Source organism: Heterodontus francisci, chromosome 10 (genome assembly GCF_036365525.1).
Source record: "Heterodontus francisci isolate sHetFra1 chromosome 10, sHetFra1.hap1, whole genome shotgun sequence".
In the NCBI taxonomy this organism is placed as follows: Eukaryota; Metazoa; Chordata; class Chondrichthyes; order Heterodontiformes; family Heterodontidae; genus Heterodontus; species Heterodontus francisci.
Window position 1 is genome coordinate 124,147,246 of NC_090380.1, and position 20,506 is coordinate 124,167,751.

The 20,506-nt window shown below is 43.9% G+C and overlaps 1 protein-coding gene across 1 annotated transcript in view; it reads left to right on the forward strand.

The window, feature by feature from the left end:
* ndufv3 (NADH:ubiquinone oxidoreductase subunit V3) overlaps nucleotides 1-17,122 on the forward strand; it is a 102,290-nt gene extending 85,168 nt beyond the window's left edge. Inside the window, exons 4-5 of the mRNA XM_068041310.1 lie at nucleotides 15,664-15,784; nucleotides 16,861-17,122. Coding sequence (XP_067897411.1) covers nucleotides 15,664-15,784; nucleotides 16,861-17,030 — 291 coding nt within the window. The 3' untranslated portion in view covers nucleotides 17,031-17,122. The remainder of the gene's footprint in view (nucleotides 1-15,663; nucleotides 15,785-16,860) is intronic.
* The last annotated feature ends 3,384 nt before the right edge of the window (nucleotides 17,123-20,506 follow it).

Consider the following 20,506-nt stretch of genomic DNA (forward strand, 5'->3'; position numbering starts at 1 on the left):
ACTTTCACTTGGGATTTGAAATGCATTGGGTGGAGATAATAACAGAAGCAATAACAGTCAGTAGGGGGTGAGTGAGTGACAGTAACAATAGGAGGAAGTAATGGTGAACCTTCAGAAAGCACTGGTTTGCCCGCAACAGGAGTATTTTGTCCAATTCAGGACACTGCACTTTAGGAAGGATGTGAAGGCATTAGAGAGGATGCAGAAAAGATTCACGAGAATGGTTCCAGGGATGAGGAATTTCAGTTACATGATTAGATTGGAGAAGCTGGGGCTGTTCTTCTTGGAGAAGGGAAGGTTTACAGGGGATTTGTTAGAAGTGTTCAAAATCATGAGGAGTCTGGACAGAATAGATAGAGAGAAACTGTTCCCATTGGGTCGAGAACCAGAGAACACAAATTTAAGGTGATTGGCAAAAGGACCAATGGCAGCATGAGGAAAAACCATTTACACAGCGAGTGTTTAGGATCTGGAATGCACTGTCTGAGAGTGCGGTGGAGGCAGGTTCAGTGAGTGTTTAGGATCTGGAATGCACTGTCTGAGAGTGTGGTGGAGGCAGGTTCAGTGAGTGTTTAGGATCTGGAATGCACTGTCTGAGATTGTGGTGGAGGCAGGTTCAGTGAGTGTTTAGGATCTGGAATGCACTGTCTGAGAGTGTGGTGGAGGCAGGTTCAGTGAGTGTTTAGGATCTGGAATGCACTGCCTGAGAGTGTGGTGGTAGCAGGTTCAGTGAGTGTTTAGGATCTGGAATGCACTGTCTGAGAGTGCGGTGGAGGCAGGTTCAGTGAGCGTTTAGGATCTGGAATGCACTGTCTGAGAGTGTGGTGGAGGCAGGTTCAGTGAGTGTTTAGGATCTGGAATGCACTGTCTGAGAGTGTGGTGGAGGCAGGTTCAGTGAGTGTTTAGGATCTGGAATGCACTGTCTGAGAGTGTGGTGGAGGCAGGTTCAGTGAGTGTTTAGGATCTGGAATGCACTGGCAGAGAGTGTGGTGGTAGCAGGTTCAGTGAGTGTTTAGGATCTGGAATGCACTGTCTGAGAGTGCGGTGGAGGCAGGTTCAGTGAGTGTTTAGGATCTGGAATGCACTGTCTGAGAGTGTGGTGGAGGCAGGTTCAGTGAGTGTTTAGGATCTGGAATGCACTGCCTGAGAGTGTGGTGGAGGCAGGTTCAGTGAGTGTTTAGGATCTGGAATGCACTGTCTGAGAGTGTGGTGGAGGCAGGTTCAGTGAGTGTTTAGGATCTGGAATGCACTGCCTGAGAGTGTGGTGGAGGCAGGTTCAGTGAGTGTTTAGGATCTGGAATGCACTGCCTGGGAGTGTGGTGGAGGCAGGTTCAGTGAGTGTTTAGGATCTGGAATGCACTGCCTGAGAGTGTGGTGGAGGCAGGTTCAGTGAGTGTTTAGGATCTGGAATGCACTGTCTGAGAGTGTGGTGGAGGCCCGTTCAGTGAGTGTTTAGGATCTGGAATGCACTGTTTGAGAGTGTGGTGGAGGCAGGTTCAGTGAGTATTTAGGATCTGGAATGCACTGTCTGAGACTGTGGTGGAGGCAGGTTCAGTGAGTGTTTAGGATCTGGAATGCACTGCCTGAGAGTGTGGTGGAGGCAGGTTCAGTGAGTGTTTAGGATCTGGAATGCACTGCCTGAGAGTGTGGTGGAGGCAGGTTCAATCGAGGCTTTCAAAAGAGAACTGGATAATTATCTGAAGAGAGAATTTTCAGGGCTATGGGAAAAGTGGAACTCGCTGATTTGCACTTCCAGTGAGCCGGCATGGACATGACAGGCCGAATGGCCTCTTTCTGTGATTCTATGAATACACCATGGAGAGTCATATAGGAATGGCACAGGTTCTACTCCACGAGTTATTTTATCTTTTATTTTTGTTCAAGAGTCCATTTGTTCCAGATATCACAAAAGTCAAATTTCAATGTTCAGGCCTTGAACTAAGCTTTGAAGTCGTCATTGGCACCTGCAGTGTGATTTGTAATTTGTGTGTAGGGCTGAGATAAGTCTGTGCAATGGGGATTGTTGGGTCTGTGGCATTAGTTGACTCACTCACTGGGCTGGATTTGCTGGAGGTGGGGATGGGGAGTGGGGAGCCAGGGTGGGCGAAGGACTGGATTGGCTGATTAAGGCCCCAATTAGGAGGGACTTTTTGGCCTTGCCAGTATTTTGCTGCAGGCAGCACAGACCTGTCATGTGCAGATGCTGCTAGCTCAGTGGAGGAAGCAGCCTCCCTGCAGCAGGCTGGGGATCCATCAGAGCTGGAGGTTCCATCCCCCATTGATGGGGCTGCACCTGCAGTCTAAACGATTCTTCCAGACGGATATCCCCTCCACTTCGAGGGTCCTAATGGCTTTAGCCCTCATAATTTTTTATTTGTATCCAAACCTCTGAGGGCACCTCCACGTTGAGGTGCCCTTGTGGTTCTCGACCTGCCTCAGCATTCCCCACCCCTCCCAATGGGGTTGCCGTTGCTCCAGAGCTGCGGGCTCACTGATTGGGCTGCAGCATCAAGAGTCCATCCACTGTCCTGACTAGGATTGTGAGCGCGGAGGCAACCAATTAAGAGGTCCCCTCTGGGAAGATTGCACCCTCAAGCAACGCTGCCACTAAGTGCGGATGCAGGATCCCTGTTTGGTCCCAAAGCCCGTGGGAAAATCCAGCCCAATGTGTCTCGTGTGAGGCAGTTACAAGCAGAATGGACAATATAACCAGGATCAATCAGTTCAGTGCCAATCCCCAAAGGCTACGGTGAAGGTGTACAGGGCCAGCCAGTGTCCAGAGCACAGCCTACAATTCTGGTGATCACAACATTTCAGAGCTGTGCAGGACCCAGAGGCAGTGAACCAGACTGGTCCCAGTGTCAGAGGATCTGTCTCTTCAGCTTGGAAATAGATGTTCAGGGGCTTATGGGAGGCTGATAGATAACTTAATGTGAAAAAGACAGTCAACTTGAAGCAATAGCATGGCACCAAGACAGGAAGGCATAGGTTTAGGTGTGAAGGGCAAGTTTGTAACAGATGGAAGGATGTATTTCTTTACTGAGTGCTGCTTTGAGTGCACAGTGTGTGAAGATGAGAGTTTGGTGAGTGAGGGAATCTTAAGGGTTAATCTCTAATGTCTAGTTTTTGTTCATATTTAGCAATTAACTAAGAATTACTGTTTAAGTTAAGAGGCAAGTTCAGTTTCTTCTAGTCTTAAACAGGAATATACAAACTCTGAGAACAGCTGTAGCCAGTTATTTAGGTAGCTAGCTTAAACTGGTTTCTGAGCTCTAGCAGAGCTGATTCATCATTGTTTTGCAGAGAGTATAAATACAGGGGTCTCTGAGTGCTGCTTGTGTGTATGTGAAGGTGGGAGCTTGGTGAGTGAGGGAATTTGGTGAAAAGGGGAACGATAAATTAATTAAAAATCAATTTAATTATCACAATAAAGATGGCAGGACAGGTGATGTGTTGTGGCTGCAGCATGTGAGAGCTCCTGAATGCCACGGCAATCCATGACAACCAGATCTGTGGTAAGTGTCTGCAGCTTGAGGAGCTTCGGCTCAGAGTTAATTTTTGAATTCAATTAATAAAAAATCTGGAATTAAAAGCTAGTCTCATGGTGACCATGAAACCATTGTTAATTGTTGTAAAAACCCATCTGGTTCACCAGTTCCCTTTAGGGAAGGAAATCCGCCATCCTTACCTGGTCTGGCCTACATATGCTCCAGACCCACAGCAATGTGGTTGACTCTTAACTGCCCTCTGAAATGGCCTAGCAAGCCACTCAGTTCAAGGGCAATTAGCCAGCGACACCCACATCCCATGAACAAATAAAAAAAAATAAAAAGAAAAATGAGCTGGAGGTCGAGCTGCAGACATTGTGATGCATCAGGGAGGGGGAAAGTTACCTGGATACTTTGTTCCAGAAGGCAGTCACACCCCTTAGAATAGGGTTGTCTGATTTGGTCAGTGATAGGGACAGGAGGGTGTGACTGTGAGTCAGACAGGTAAGGGGATCGAGAAGATGGGAGTGGAGGAGCCTTAGCCCTTGCAGTTGAACAACAAGTTCGAGGTTCTTGCCGCGAGGGCTGTAGTGAGAATGAGCAGACTGACCATGGCACTACGGTACAGGAAGCTGTTCAAGTGGGGTGAGTTGAAAATGGTAGTAGGGGACAGTATAGTCAGGGGGGTAGACACAGTTCTCTGCAGCCGAAAGCAAGAGTCCAGAAGGCTGTATTGCCTGCCTGATGTCAGGGTTTGGAACATCTGCTCAGGGCTGGAGAGGAACTTACAGTGGGAGGGGAGCATCCAGTGGTCGTGGTCCATGTAGGTACCATTGACAGATAGGACTAAGAAAGAGGTTCTGCATCGGGACCATGAGGAGCGAGGTGCCAAATTAAAAAGCAGAACCTCAAAGGTAATAATCTCGGGATTATTACCTGAGCCACATACAAATTGGCATAGGGCAAATAAGATTAGAGAGATGAATGCGTGTCTCAAAGACAGGTGTGGGAGAAGTGGGTTCCAGTTTGTGGGGCACTGGCACCAGTACTGGGGAAAGTGAGGGCTGTACTGTTGGGACGGACTTCACCTGCATCATGTTGGGACTGGTGTTCTAGCGAATCGTATAATTAATTAATTAAATAAATATGGTGGGTGGAGGGATCCTGTAGGAGAAGAATGATTAAATTAAAGGGAAATGACAAGGCAATCGATCAAGATAGCAATAAAGAGAATGGCAGGAAGGGAGAGTGATTGCAAACTTAAGAGTGTGCCAGCAGATAGGGCCAGAGTTTACAAAAACAGTAAAAGAACAAAATTAAGGGCTCTGTATCTGAATGCCTGCAGCATTTGCAATAAACCAGATGAATTGTCAGCTCAAATAGAAATTCATATATATGATAGTCAAAGCTGGGACCTGAATATCCAAGGGTACGTTACATTCAGGAAGCTGGGAAAGGTGGTGGGGTAGCTCTGTTAATTAGAAGGCATTAGTACTGTAGTGAGAGATGACCTTAGTTCTAAAGATCAAGCCATATGAATCAGTTTGGGTGGAACTAAGAAACAGCAAGGGGCAGAAAACATTGGTGAGTGTTGTTTATAGGCCACCAAACAGCAGTGGCAATGTCAATCATAGTATAAATCAGAAAATTAGAGGTGCATGTAACAAGGGTAATACAGTAATCATGGGGGATTTCAATCTACATCTAAACTGGGTAAACTTTATTAATACTAATGTTGTCGATGACGAATTCTTGGAATGTATGCGGGATGGTTTTCTAGAGCAGTATCTTGAGGAACCAACTAGAGAACGGGCTATTTTAGATCCAGTATTGTGCAGTGAAAAGGGGCTAATTAATAATCTTCTTGTAAAGGAGCCTTTAGGAAATAGTGACCAAAATATGATAGAATTTTACATTAAGTTTGAAAGTAATTTGCTTCAATCGGAAACTATGAAGGTATGAGGGGCAAAGTGACTATGGTGGATTGGGAAACTACGTTAAAAGGTTTGATGGTAGATGGGCAATGGCTATCATTTAAAGAACTAATATGTAGTTTACAACAAAAATACATTCATTTAATGCACAAACACCCAGCAAGGGAGGTGTTCCAACTGTGGCTAACGAAATAAATATATGATTGTATTAAAGCAAAGGAAGAGGCCTATAAAGTTGCCAAAAACTGGTAGGCCTGAGGTTTGGGAGCATTTCATAAATCTGGAAAGGAGGACCAAGAAAAAGATTAAGAAAGGGAAAATAGAATGAGAGTAATCTAGCAAGAAACATAAAAACAGACTGTAAAAGCTTCTAAAGGTATGTAAAAAGGAAAAGATTAGAAAAAAAAATGTGGGTCCATTACAAGTGGAGTCAGGAGAATTTATAATGGGGAATAAGGAAATGGCAGAGAAATTAAATAAATACTGTGTGTCTGTCTTCACAGAGAAAAATACTAAAAACTCCCAGCAATAATGGAGAATCAGGGACTAGTGTAAACGAGGAATTGCAAGATACTAATATTAGTAAAAAATAGCACTAGAGAAATGAATGGGGCTTAAAGTAGATAAATCCCCTGGACCTAATGATCAACATCTCAGAGTGTTGAAAGGGGGCTGTAAAGATAGTGGATGCATTGGTGGTCATCTTTCAAAAATCTATAGACTCTGGAATGGTTCCAGCAGATTGAAAGGTAGCAAATCTATCCCCACTATTTAAGAAAGGAGGGAGAGAGAAAAGGGGGCACTACAGACCTGTTAGTCTAACACCAGTCGGAGGGAAAATGCTAGAATCTGTTCTAAAAGATGTGACACGTAGAAAATAATGGTAGGACTGGGCAGTGTCAACATGGATTTATGAAAGGGAAATCATGTTTAACAAACCTGTTGGAGTTTTTGGGGATGTAACTAGTAGAATAAATAAGGGAGAACCGGTGGATGTGGTATATTTAAAATGCTTTTGATAAGGACCCACACAAGAGGTTAATAAACAAAATTAGAGCACATGGGATTGGTGGGGCGGGGTGAATGTACTGGCGGATTGAGAACTAGTTAACGGACAGAAAAGAGAGAGTAGGAATGAATGTGTCATTTTCAGGTTGTCAGGCTCTGACTAGTGGGGTACCACAAGGATCAGTGCTTGGGCCCAGTTATTCACAATCTGTATCAATGATTTGGATGTGGGGATTAAATGTAATATTTCCAAGTTTTCAGATGAGACAGTGTGAGTTGTGAGGAGAATGCAAAGACGCTTGAAGGCGATTTGGAGAGGCTAAGCAAGTGGGTAAAAAATTGGCAAATGTGGAGAAATATGAGGTTATCCACTTTGGTAGGAAAAACAGATTTGCAGAGTATTTCTGAAATGGTGAGAGGCTGGGAAATGTTGAACTTCAAAGGGATTGGGTGTCCTTGTTTATGTCCTTGTCTAGGGGGTGCAGTTTTAGACTTAGTTTTAGGAAATAAAGATGGGCAGGTGAAAGTGGTGGCAGTGGGAGAGCATTTTGGTGATAGTGATCATAATTCAGTCAGTTTTAACATAATTATAGAAAAGGACAGAGATAGAACAGGAGTTAAAGTTCTCAATTGGGGAAAGGCCAATTTTACTAAACTGAGGAGTGATTTAGTGAAAGTGGACTGGAAACAGCTACTTGAAGGTAAATCAGTGTCAGAACAGTGGGAGGCATTCAAAGGGGAGATTCAAGGGGTTCAGAGTAAACATGTTCCCACAAAGGAAAAGGGTGAGATGGCCAAAGCTAGAAGCCCCATGGATGTCAAGGAGCTTACAGGGTAAGATAAGGCAGAAAAGGAAAGCTTATGTCCAACACTGAGACTCAATACAACAGAAAGCCGAGAGGAGTATAGAAAGTAAAGGGGTAAAGATGTTTTAGCAATACATTAAGAGTAAGAGGATAACTAAGGAGAGAGTAGGGCCCATAAAAGCCCAAAAAGGTAACCTATGTGTAGGAGCAGAAGATGTTGGTCTGGTTCTTAACAAATATTTTGCGTCTGTCTTCACAAAAGAGGGGGACGATGCAGATATTGTAGTTAAGGAGGAAGAGTGTGAAGTATTGGATGTGATAAATCTAAGGAGAGGGGAAGTATTAATGGGATTAGCATCCTTGAAAGTTGATAAATCACCAGGGCCAGATGAAATGTACCCTAGGCTGTTAAAAGAAGCAAGAGAGGAAATAGCAGAGGGTCTGACCATCATGTTCCAGTCCTCACTAGATACAGGTGTGATGCCAGAGGATTGGAGAATTGCTAACATTGTACCTCTGTTTAAAAAGGGAGTGAAGGATAGACCGAATAATTACAGACCAGTCAGTCTAATCTCAGTAGTGGGCAAATTATTGGAATCTATTCTGGGAGACAGGATAAACTGTCACTTAGAAAGGCACAGGTTAATCAAGGATAGTCAGCATGGATTTGTTAAGGGAAGATCTTGTTTGACCAACTTGTTCGAATTTTTTGAAGAAGGAACAAGGAAGAGAGATGAGGGTAATGCAGTTGATGTGGTCTACATGGATTTTAGCAAGGCTTTTGATAAGGTCCCACATGGCAGACTAGTTTAAAAAATAAAATCCCATGGGATCCAGGGAAATGCAGCAAGGTGGATACAAAATTGGCTCAGTGGCAGGAAACAAAGGGTAATTGTTGATGGGTGTTTTAGCGACTGGAGGGTTGTTTCCAGTGGCGTTCCACAGGGCTCAGTACTGGGTCCCCTGCTTTTTGTGGTGTATATTAACAATTTGGACGTAAATATAGGGGGCATGATCAAGAGGTGCAGACGACACAAAGATTGGCCGTGTGGTAGATAGTGAGGAGGATAGCTGTAGGCTGCAGGAAGATATTGATGATCTGGTTAGATGGGCAGAAATGTGACAAATGGAATTCAACCTGGAGCAGTGAGAGGTGATGCATTTGGGGAGGTCAAACAAGGCAAAGGAATACACGATTAATGGGAAAATACTGAGAAGTGTAGAGGAAGTAAGAGACCTTGGAGTGAATGTCCACATATCCCTGAAGGTAGCAGGACAGGTCGATAAGGTGGTTAAGAAGGCAAATGGAATCCTTTCCTTTATTAGCTGAGGTATAGAATATAAGAGCAGGGAGGATATGCTGGAACTGTATAACTCATTGGTTGGGCCACAACTTGAGTACTGTGTGTAGTTCTGGTCACCTCATTACAGAAAGGATGTAATTTCACTAGAGACGGTACAGAGGAGATTTGTGAGGATGTTGCCAGGTCTGGAAAAATTCAGCTATGAGGAAAGATTGGATAGGCTGGGGTTGTTCTTCTTGGAACAGAGAAGGCTGAGGGGAGATCTGATTGAAATGTACAAAATTTTGAGGGGCCTGGATAGAGTGGAGGTGAAGGGTCTATTCACCTTAGCAGAGAGGTCACTGACGAGGGGGCATAGATTTAAAGTGAAATAAAAACAAGAAATGCTGGAACCACTCAGCAGGTCTGGCAGCATCTGTGGAAAGAGAAGCAGAGTTAACGTTTCGGTTCCGAAGAAGGGTCACTGACCCGAAACGTTAACTCTGCTTCTCTTTTCACAGATGCTGCCAGACCTGCTGAGTGGTTCCAGCATTTCTTGTTTTTATTTCAGATTTCCAGCATCCGCAGTATTTTGCTTTTATAGATTTAAAGTGATTGGTAGCAAAATCAGAGGGGAGATGAGGAAAAACCTTTTCACCCAGAGGGTGGTGATGGTCTGGAACTCACTGTCTGAAAGGGTAGTTGAGGCAGAAACCCTCAACTCATTCACAAGGAGTCTGGATATGCACCTCAAGTGCTGTAAGCTGCAGGGCTACAAACCAAATGCTGGAAGGTGAGATTTGAATAGGTAAATCGTTTTTCGGCCGACACAGACACGATGGGCCAAGTGGCCTCTTTCTGTGCCTTAAACTTTCTATAATTCTATGAAAGCTAACATGCAGGTACATCAAGCAATTAAGAAGGCCATTGGTACATTGGTACAATTACAAGGGGATTTGAGTACAGGAGTAAAGATGCCTTGCTACAATTATATAGAGCTTTGGTGAGACCACACCTGGAGTATTGTGTGCAGTTTTGGTCTTCTTACTTAAGGAAAGATATACTTGCCATAGAAGGAGTGCAACAAAGATTCACCAAACTAATTCCTGGGATGGAGGAATTGTCCTATGAGGAAAGATTAAATAGACTGGGCCTTTATTCTCTGGCGTTTAGAAGAATGAGACGTGATCTCATTCATACATACAAAATTCTTACATGGCGCGACAGGATAGATGCAGGAAGGATGTTTCCCTTGGCTGGGGAGTCTATAACCAGGGGACACAATCTCAGAATAAGGGGTAGGTCATTTAGGGCTGAGATTAGGAGAAATTTCTTCACTCAGATTATGGTGAATCTTTGGAATTCTCTGTCCCAGAGGGCTGTGGAGGTTCAATCATTGAGTATGTTCAAGACTGAGATCGATAGATTACTAGATATTAAAAACATCAAGGGATATGGGGACAGTGCAGGAAAATGGTGTTGAAGTAGAAGATCAGCCATGATCTCATTGAATAGCAGAGCGGTCTCAAAAGGGTTGAATGGCCTACTCCTGCTCCTATTTTCTTATGTTCTTACAGAGAGAGGATGAATAGATAGAATGGTGTTACCAGCAAAGGAGGGGGGGGGGGGCAGTGGGTGGTGATGCCAGGGCACTGGGCTTATTTCAGACGTATCTGAACACTGTGATATAGAGGGGGTACGGATTCTATGGGACAAATGGTTTTTAATAATTACTCATTTACGATGGGCCGAATGGCCTGTTTCTGTGCTGGATAACTCTATGACTCTCCAGAAAGTGTTGAATATTGAGCTGCTGATGCTCCCTGTATCCCTGCCAGCAGCTTCACTTGTACTGTCCCACCAAGTTCAGTTGGAAACTAGGCAGAGTTTTTATATTAAACATTGCAAAAGTTAGCACAATCTTGAATACGGTATGCAGCAGCTTAGCAAAATCTGCAGTAAGAAGGTATCTGAATGGAGTATTTCATTTGCACTAATGTATCTGAATGGAGTGACTCAGCCTGCACTAATGTATCTGAATGGAGTGACTCAGTCTGCACTAATGTATCTGAATGGAGTGACTCAGTCTGCACTAATGTATCTGAATGGAGTATTTCATTTGCACTAATGTATCTGAATGGAGTGACTCAGCCTGCACTAATGTATCTGAATGGAGTGACTCAGTCTGCACTAATGTATCTGAATGGAGTGACTCAGTCTGCACTAATGTATCTGAATGGAGTATTTCATTTGCACTAATGTATCTGAATGGAGTGACTCAGCCTGCACTAATGTATCTGAATGGAGTGACTCAGTCTGCACTAATGTATCTGAATGGAGTGACTCAGTCTGCACTAATGTATCTGAATGAGGTGACTCAGTCTGCACTAATGTATCTGAATGGAGTGACTCAGTCTGCACTAATGTATCTGAATGGAGTGTCTCAGTCTGCACTAATGTATCTGAATGGAGTGTCTCAGTCTGCACTAATGTATCTGAATGGAGTGACTCAGTCTGCACTAATGTATCTGAATGGAGTGACTCAGTCTGCACTAATGTATCTGAATGGAGTGTCTCAGTCTGCACTAATGTATCTGAATGGAGTGACTCAGTCTGCACTAATGTATCTGAATGGAGTGTCTCAGTCTGCACTAATGTATCTGAATGGAGTGTCTCAGTCTGCACTAATGTATCTGAATGGAGTGACTCAGTCTGCACTAATGTATCTGAATGGAGTGACTCAGTCTGCACTAATGTATCTGAATGGAGTGACTCAGTCTGCACTAATGTATCTGAATGGAGTGACTCAGTCTGCACTAATGTATCTGAATGAAGTACAGAATCATAGAAAGTTTAAGGCACCGAAAGAGGCCCCTTGGTCCATCATGTCTGTGCCAGCCGAAAAACGATCCCCCTCTTCTAATTCCACCTTCCAGCATCTGGTCCGTAGCCCTGCAGTTTCCGGAACTTGAGGTGCATATCCAGATTCCTTTTGAATGAGTTGAGGGTCTCTGCCTCAACTACTCTTTCAGAACTCAGACCGTCACCACCCTCTGGGTGAAAAAGATTTTCCTCATCTCTCCTCTAATTTTTCTACCAATCACTTTAAATCTATGCCCCCTCTTCACTGATCTTTCTGCTAAGGTGAATAGACCCTTCACCTCCACTTTATCCGGGCTCCTCAAAAATTTTGTACATTTCAATTAGATCTCCCCTCAGCCTTCTCTGTTCTGTATCTCAGTCTGGACTAATGTATCTAAGAACATAAGAACTAGGAGCAGGAGTAGGCAATTCAGCCCCTCGAGCCTGCTTCGCTATTCAATATGATCATGGCTGATCTCATCTCGGCCTCAATTCCACTTTCCTGCCCGTTCTCCATAACCCTTCAACTCTTTACTAATTAAAAATCTGTCTATCTCCTCCTTAAATTTACTCAATGTCCCGGCATCCTCCGCACAGACTCACATTCCATTCCACATTCCACAGACTCACGACCCTTTGAGATAAGTAATTTCTCCTCATTTCTGTTTTAAATCTGCTACCCTTATCCTAAAACTATGACCTCTCATTCTAGATTGCCCCACCAGAGGAAACATCCTCTCTACGTCTACTTTGTCAATCTCCTTAATCATCTTATGATTAGATCTCCTCTCATTCTTCTAAACTCTAGAGAGTAAACACCTAAACTGTTCAATCTCTCTTCATAAGACAAACCCCTCATCTCTGGAATCAATCTAGTGAACCTCCTCTGAACTGCCTCCAATGCAACTACATCCCTCCTCAAGTAAGGGGACCAAAACTGTATGCAATACTCCAGATGCAGTCTCACTAATGCCTTGTACAGTTGCAGCAACACTTCCCTACTTTTATACTCTATTCCTTTAGCAATAAATGCCAAAATTCCATTTGCCTTCCTTATTACCTGCTGCATCTGCATACTAGTTTTCTGTGATTCATGCACGAGGACACCCAGATCCCTCTGCAACGAAGCACTTGAAAGTTTCTCTCCATTTAGATAATAATTTGCCTTTCTATTCTTCCGACCAAAATGGATAACCTCACACTTACCCACATTAAACTTCATCTGCCAGATTTTGGCCCATTCACCTAACCTATACATATCCATTTGTAAATTTCTTATTTCTTTATTGCAACTTACTATCCCACCTATTTGAGTGTCATCTGCAAATCTGGCTTTTGTACCTTCCATCCCTGCATCCAAGTCATTAATATAGATTGTAAATAGTTGGGGCCCGAGGACCGAACCCTGTGGCACCCGACTAGTTACATCTTGCCAACCAGAAAAAGACCCATTTATCCCGACTCTGTGTTTTCTGTTGGTTAGCCAATCCTCTATCCAAGCTAATAAATTAGCCCTAACCCCATGTGATCTTACCTTGTGTATTCACCTTTTGTGCAGCATCTTATCAAATACATTCTGGAAGTCCAGATATAATACATTTACAGGATCCCCATTATCCACTTTACTTGTTACATCTTCGAAGAACTCTAGCAAATTAGTCAAACACAATTTAACCTTCATAAAACCATGCTGACTCTGATGGATTGCGTTTTGACTTTCTAAATGTCCTGTTATTACTTCCTTAATAATGGATTCTAACAATTTCCCAACGACTGATGTTAAACTAACTGGTCTGTAGTTTCCTACTTTCTGCCTCCCTCCCTTTTTGAATAAGGTGTTATATTAGCATTTTTCCAATCCACTGGAACCTTTCCCACATCCAGGGAATTTGGGAATATTATAACCAATGGATCCACTATCTCCGCTGCCACTTCCTTTAAGACCCTAGGATGTAGGCCATCAGGCCCTGGGGACTTGTCTGCCTTCAATCCCAATAGTTTGCTCAGTACTTTTTCCCTCGTGATGATGATTGTTCTAAGTTTCTCCCTTTCTATAACCTCTGCATTTCCTGTTACTATTGGGATGATACTAGTGTCCTCCACTGTGAAAACTGAGGTAAAATACTGATTTAGTGTCTCTGCCATTTCTGTGTTCCCCACTATTAAATCCCCAGTCTTATCCTCCAAGGGACCAACATTCACTTTAGCTACTCTCTTCCCTTTTATATACTTATAGAAGCTTTTGCTATCCATTTTTATATTTTGCGCTAGTTTTCTTTCATAATTTACCTTTGCTCTTTTTATTACTTTTTTAGTAACCCTTTGTTGGTCTTTAAAAGTTTCCCAATCTTCCAGCCTGCCACTGGTCTTTGCAATATGGTATGCCTTAGTTTTTTTGGCTTAAGGATAACATAAACTTCCTTGCCTAGCCACGGATGTTTTTTCCCCTCTTACAATCTTTCTTCCTCTCTGGAATATATTTTAGTTGGGAGGAATTGAATATCTCCTTAAATATCTGCCACTGCTCGTCAACTGTCCTACGTTTAAGTCTTCCTGCCCAGTCTGCTAGGGCCAAATCTGTCCTCATGCCTATGTAATTACCTTTATTTAACTCCAGAACGCTAGTGTGGGACTGCAGTTTCTTGCCCTCAAACTGAATTTGAAATTCTAGCATGCTATGATCACTCTTCCCTAGAGGATCCTTAACTGAGATCATTAATTAATCCCACCTTATTACATAACACCAAATCTTGAATAGCCTGCTCCCTGGTTGGTTCCACAACATATTGCTCCAAAAAACAATCTCTAATACATTCAATGAACTCTCCATCGAGGCTACCCTTGCCAATTTGATTAATCCAGTCTACATGTATATTAAAATCACCCAAGATTACTGCTGTACCTTTCTTACAAGCCCCCAGTATTTCCTGGTTTATACTGTGCCCCACTGTGGAACTACTGTTTGGGGACCTATAGATTACTCCCACCAAGGACTTCTTGCCCTTGCTATTTCTTATTTCTACCCAGACTGATTCTACGTCTTTATCTCAAGTGCCTATATCATTTCTCACTACAACACTGATCTCTTCCTTCACTAACAAAGCTACACCACCTCCTTTTCCTTCCTGCCTATCCTTCCGAAATACTGAGTACCCTTGGATATTCAATTCCCAAACCTGGTTTCCCTACAACTACGTCTCAGTAATCGCCACTAAATCATACCCATTCATCTCCATTTGTGCTGTTAACTGATTAATTTTATTCCGAATGCTTCGTGCATTCAGATACAAAGCCTTTAAGTTTGTTCTATTATCAAATTTCCCTACTCTTGTACGATTCCTTGGTGCAATATGACGTTCACACGTTCTGTCCCTACCTTTTATTTTCTGGTAACAATCAGCCTCATCACTAACCTGCACTCCTACCTTCTCCTTTAACTTTGACTTCCTAATTTTCCATGCAACTGAACCCTCCCCCCGACTATTTAGTTTAAAGCTCTATTTATAGCCCTAGTTCCGTGATTTGCCAGGACTCTGGTCCCAGCATGATTCAGGTGGAGCCCGTCCCATCGGAACAGCTCCCTTCTTCCCCAGTACTGGTGCCAATGTCCCATGAATTTGAACCCATTTCTCCCACACCAATCTTTGAGCCACACATTTACCTCTTTAATCTTATCGACCTGTGCCAATTAGCTCGTGGCTCAGGTGGTAATCTGGAGATCACTATCTTTTTGGTTCAGCTTTTTAATTTAGCCCCTAGCTGCTCATGTTCCCTCAGAACCTCTATCCTCGTTCTACCGATATCGTTGGTACCTACGTGGACCACGACAACTGGATCTTTCCCCTCCCACTCCAAGTTCCTCTGCAGCCCAGATGAGTTATCCTGAACCTTGGCACCAGGTAGGCAACAGAGCCTTCGGGACTCTCGATCCTGGCCACAGAGAACAGTGTCTATGCCCCTAACTATACTATCTCCGATTACGACTACATTTCTCTTTTCTCCCCCCACTTGAATGGCTCCCTGTACCACGGTGCTGTGGTCAGTTTGCTCATCCTCCCTACAGTCTCTGCTCTTATCCACACAGGGAGCAAGAATCTCGAACCTGTTGGACAAGGACAAGGCTGAGACTCCTGCAACACTACCTCCTGGATCCCTCTACCTGCCTCACTCATAGTCACACCCTCCTGTCCCTGGCCAAATTCAAGGTAGTTAATCTAAGGGGTGTGACTGTCTCCTGAAAAACAGCGTCCAGGTTAATCATCCCCTCCCTTATTTTTCGCAGTGTCCGAAGCTCAGATTCCAGCTCATCAACTCTGAGCCGGAGTTCCTCGAGCAGCCAACACTTGCTACAGATGTGTTCACTAGGAACCACAATGGGGTCCACCAACTCCCACAACATGCAGGTATAACACATCGCCTGGCCCAGCATCTCTTTTATTTAATTAGATTTTAATTTGTTTTTTTTTATTTCCGACTGGTCTTTCGTTTTTTAATCCGCTTTAGTTTTTAGTTTATATACTAATAAATCGATCAAGTCTTACTCTATATTTGATTTCAATTAAATTAAAAGCTTACCTGAATACTGACCCCAGCTGCTTTCTGTTTCCCTGTTCTCACTGATGAATGTGACGTCACTCTGTCACTTTTCTTCCCTGGCTCTGCTCCAACTGTGTTTTCTCTCTCACTCTGTCCGGTCTCCGAGTTCTTGCCGTGCTTTTTAAAGCTCTGCTCCCACTGTGTTTTCTCTCTCACTCTGTCCGGTCTCCAAGTTCTTGCCGTGCTTTTTAAAGCTCTGCTCCCACTGTGTTTTTTCTCTCTTTTTCCAGTCTGTGTATCTCAGTCTGCACTCATTTTTTAAAATTCTTTCACGGGATGTCATTGGCAAGGCCAGCATTTGTTGCCCGTCCCTAATTGCCCTTGAACTGAGTGTCTTTCAGAGTTAATCACATTGCTGTGGGTCAGGAGTCATGTGTAGGTCAGACCAGGTAAGAACAGCAGATTTCCTTCCCTGAAGGACATTAGTGAACCAGATGGGTTTTTATGACAATCACTGATCGTTTCATCCAGAATTTATTATTAATTAATTGATAAATTCTACCAGCTGCCATGGTGGGATTTCAACCTGTGTCCCCAGGGCATTGGCCTGAGCCTCTAGGTCAGTTCTTAAAGGACATTAGTGAACCAGATGGTTTTTTACAACAATTGACAATGGTTTCATGGTCACCATTAGACTAGCTTTTGAAACTCCAGATGACTAATTGAATTCAAATTCCACCTTCTCTTATGGTGGGATTTGAACCCATGTCCCCAAAGCAATAGCCTGGGTCTCTGGGTTACTAGTCCAGTGATATTACCACAATGCACAGTCTCCCCATACTCCAGGATATACCCCAGGGATACTCTAGAGTACTCCGGAAGCTGGGATTCTCATTGACTATAAAGAACATTTTCTCAAAGTGAATTTTTTTGTTTTGTGCAGAGTCAGTGGAAAAGCCCATCGAGCCTGTGGAGGAGATATTGGATACTTCCACATACAAGAACACCCAGCACCATGACTACACCCCACTAACCTTTATAGATCTGGACATGGAGATGGCAAACTACAGGTTACCTCAGCCCTCTTCAGGAAGGATGACTGCTCGCCACTGACCTTGTTTTGCCAGCTGGTGTCTCAAATAGACAGCAATATATACAGAACACAGGATAGAGCTAAACTTAAATAAAAATATTCACTGTTCACATGTCTGTTTACTGTCTACATTCTTTCTCCTAGTCCAGTATTTTGCTCATCACTGAACAGCTCCTCCTGGGCCCGGACAACTGTTCACTGGAAAATGGCTGAACACTTTTCTGCACCTCCCCCCATGGTATTACTGTGGACGATACACCCCAGGTCCACAGCCCCTTTGGTTGCAACTAACCTTCCCTATCCCCAGCTTGGGGCTCAGTTTGTGTCTTGTTGTTGCACCTTTTCACTCATGGTTTTGAGCCCTGATTATAGTTACCTTTGGGAATTAACTGAAATCTCAGCTCATGGTCGTTGTGAGGAATAACCCAATCAGCAGCAGCCAACTCTGTGGACTCAGACCGAGTTCTGTGGCTAGATTACGGATGATGGATATGGAATGTGGCAGAATTGGGATAGCAAGGTCCTGGTCACAAAACCTCACCAACAGCTCTGAAATATTTTGTTCCTTTGTTGAAGAAATTTCCCAAAACAAGGCTGGAGCTAATAACATAATTATGAGGACAGCTTTCTCAGACTCGGCTTGTAATCCCTTGAGTTTAGAAGATGACACAAAGCTGCGGGGGGCGGGGGGGAATGTGAGCTGTGAGGAGGATGTAACGAGGCTGCAATGTGATTTGGACAAGTTGGGTGAGTGGGCAAATGCATGGCAGATGTAGCTGTATAAAACGCTAGTTAGGTCACAGCTGGAATACTGTGTACAGTTCTGGTCACCACACTATAGGAAGGATGTGATTGCACTGGAGAGAGTGCAGAGGAGATTCACCAGGCTGGAGCATTTCAGCTATGAAGAGAAATTGAAAAGGCTAGGTTTGTCTTCCTTAGAGCAGAGAAGGCTGAGGGGGGACATGATTGAGGTTTACAAAATTATGAGGGGCATTGATAGGTTAGATAGAAAGAAACTTTTTTCCTTAGTGGAGGTGTCAATAACTGGGGGCATCGATTTAAGGTAAGGGGCAGGAGGTTTAGAGGGGATTTGAGGAAAAAACTTTCACCCAGAGGGTGGTTGGAATCTAGAACATACTGCCTGAAGGAGTGGTAGAGGCAGGAACCCTCACAACATTTAAGAAGTATTTAGATGAGTGCTTGAAACACCATAGCATACAAGGCTACGGGCCAAGTGCTGGAAAATGGGATTAGAATAGTTAGGTTCTTGATGGCCAGCACAGACACAATGGGCTGAAGGGCCTGTTTCTGTGCTGTATAACTCTATGATGCTACGGGATAGTTGAAGGGTCAGTTACGAGGGGTCACAAGTTTAAGGTGAGGGGCAGGAGGTTTAAGGGGGATTTGAGGAAGAACTTTTTTACCGAAAGGGTGGTGACGATCTGGAATGCCCTGCCTGGGAGGGTGGTAGAGGCAGGTTGCCTCACGTCCTTTAAAAAGTACCTGGATGAGCACTTGGCACGTCAAAACATTCAAGGCTATGGGCCAAGTGCTGGCAAATGGGATTAGGTAGACAGGTCAGGTGTTTTAATGCATCGGTGCAGACTCGATGGGCCGAAGGGCCTCTTCTGCACTATTATTCTGTGATTCTGATCTCATAGAAACCTATAAAATTCTAACAGACTGGACAGGCTAGATGCAGGGAGGATGTTCCCGCTGACTGGGGAGTCCAGAACCAGGGGTCACAGTCTCAGGATACGGGGAATGCCATTTAGAACCGAGATGAGGAGAAATTTCTTCACTCAGAGGGTGGTGAACCTGTGGAATTCTCTACAGCAGAAGGCAGTGGAGGCTAAATCATTAAATATATTCAAGAAGATAGATATATTAATGCCAAAGGGATCACGGGATATGGGGAGAAAGTGGGAACGGTACTGAATTAGATGATCAGCCATGATCTTTTTTGAATGGCAGAGAAGGGCCGAATGGCCTACTCCTGCTATTTTCTATGTTTCTATGTAAGATTAAATGGTAATCTAATGTAGAAGATTGAGTGTTTCAGATGATTATAGGAATTGATAGGATAGAGAGAAATTATTTCCTTTGGTTGGGGAATCCAGAGAAGTGGGCAGAACCTTAAATTAGATCCAGGCCATTCGAGCGTGATGTCAGAAAATTCTTCTTCACACTGTGGACTTCTGGAACTCTGTCCCTGCAAAAAAACTTCTGAGGTCGGGGGTCAATTGAGCATTTCAAAACTGAGATAATGGCTAGGAAAACATTAAGAGGTACAGAACCAATGAGGGTATCTGGAGTGAGGATACAGGTCAGCTATGGTTAAACGACATCCTCCTGTTACTGTATTACAGTTGGCAGGAAAAAAGACAGAAGCAGAAGGAGAGAGCCAACTGTGTAACAGCCCCAACAAACAAATTTTATCTGCAGCGCCTGTGGAAGAGTCTGTCACTGTAGAATTGGCCTTTATAGCCACTCCAGACACTGCTCCACACACCACTGACCACCTCCAGGCGCGTATCCATTGTCTCCCGAGACAAGGAGGCCAAAGAGAAAGAAAGACTGAATAGTACCAGTATCAGAACTAATAAAATGACAGAGAAATTCAACCACAGCCTGAACACAGGGAATTTATTCTCGATCGTCCTGAGGCTGGATCATGAGTGGGGCCTATTAGTGAAAAATTGCCCCCAAACTGGAGATGTTCCACCTTGTTTGCTGGTCTATAACTGCGCTGGTAGATTCCCTCAGTCTGCCAGCGTACTGGTAGATTGTGTCACGCGCATTGTGAAAACCTGACCTTGTCTTTTTTTTAAATTAACCGTTCTTTTAAAAAGTGAACAACGTCCAAAATGGCCAGTGAAGAAAAAAGGGGTTGGCCGTTTGTGTATTCAAACTGTCCGACAAAGGCAAAGGACAAATCTTCAAATCTATGAGATGTGAAATGCACCCTATCCTAAAAACATTCCAGAATTGAATGTCATCTTCTGTTCCAGTGCAGCTACAACACTGGCAGTTACCCGGCAATGTGGAAAATTGCCTAAGTATGGCCTGTGCTCAAAAAGCAGGACAAATCCAATCCAGCCAGTTACCGCCCCATTAGTCTACTCTCAATCATCAGCAAAGTGATGGAAGGTGTTGTCGACAGTGTTATCAAGCGGCACTTAATCAGCAACAACCTGCTCATTGATGCTCAGTTTGGTTCCTCCAGGGCCACTCAGCTCCAGACCTCTTGACAGGCTTTAGAACCATAGAAAGGTTGCAGCAAAGAAGGAGGCCATTCAGCCCATCGTGTCTGCGATGGCTGAAAAATCTAACCATCCACTTTAATCCCACCTTCCAGCACCTGGTCCATAGCCTTGCAGGTTACAGCTGGTGTATGTGCATGCCCAGGTTCCTTTTAAACGAGTTGAGGGTTTCTGCCTCCACCATCATTCCTGGCAGTGAATTCCAGACACCCACCACCCTCTGGGTGAAA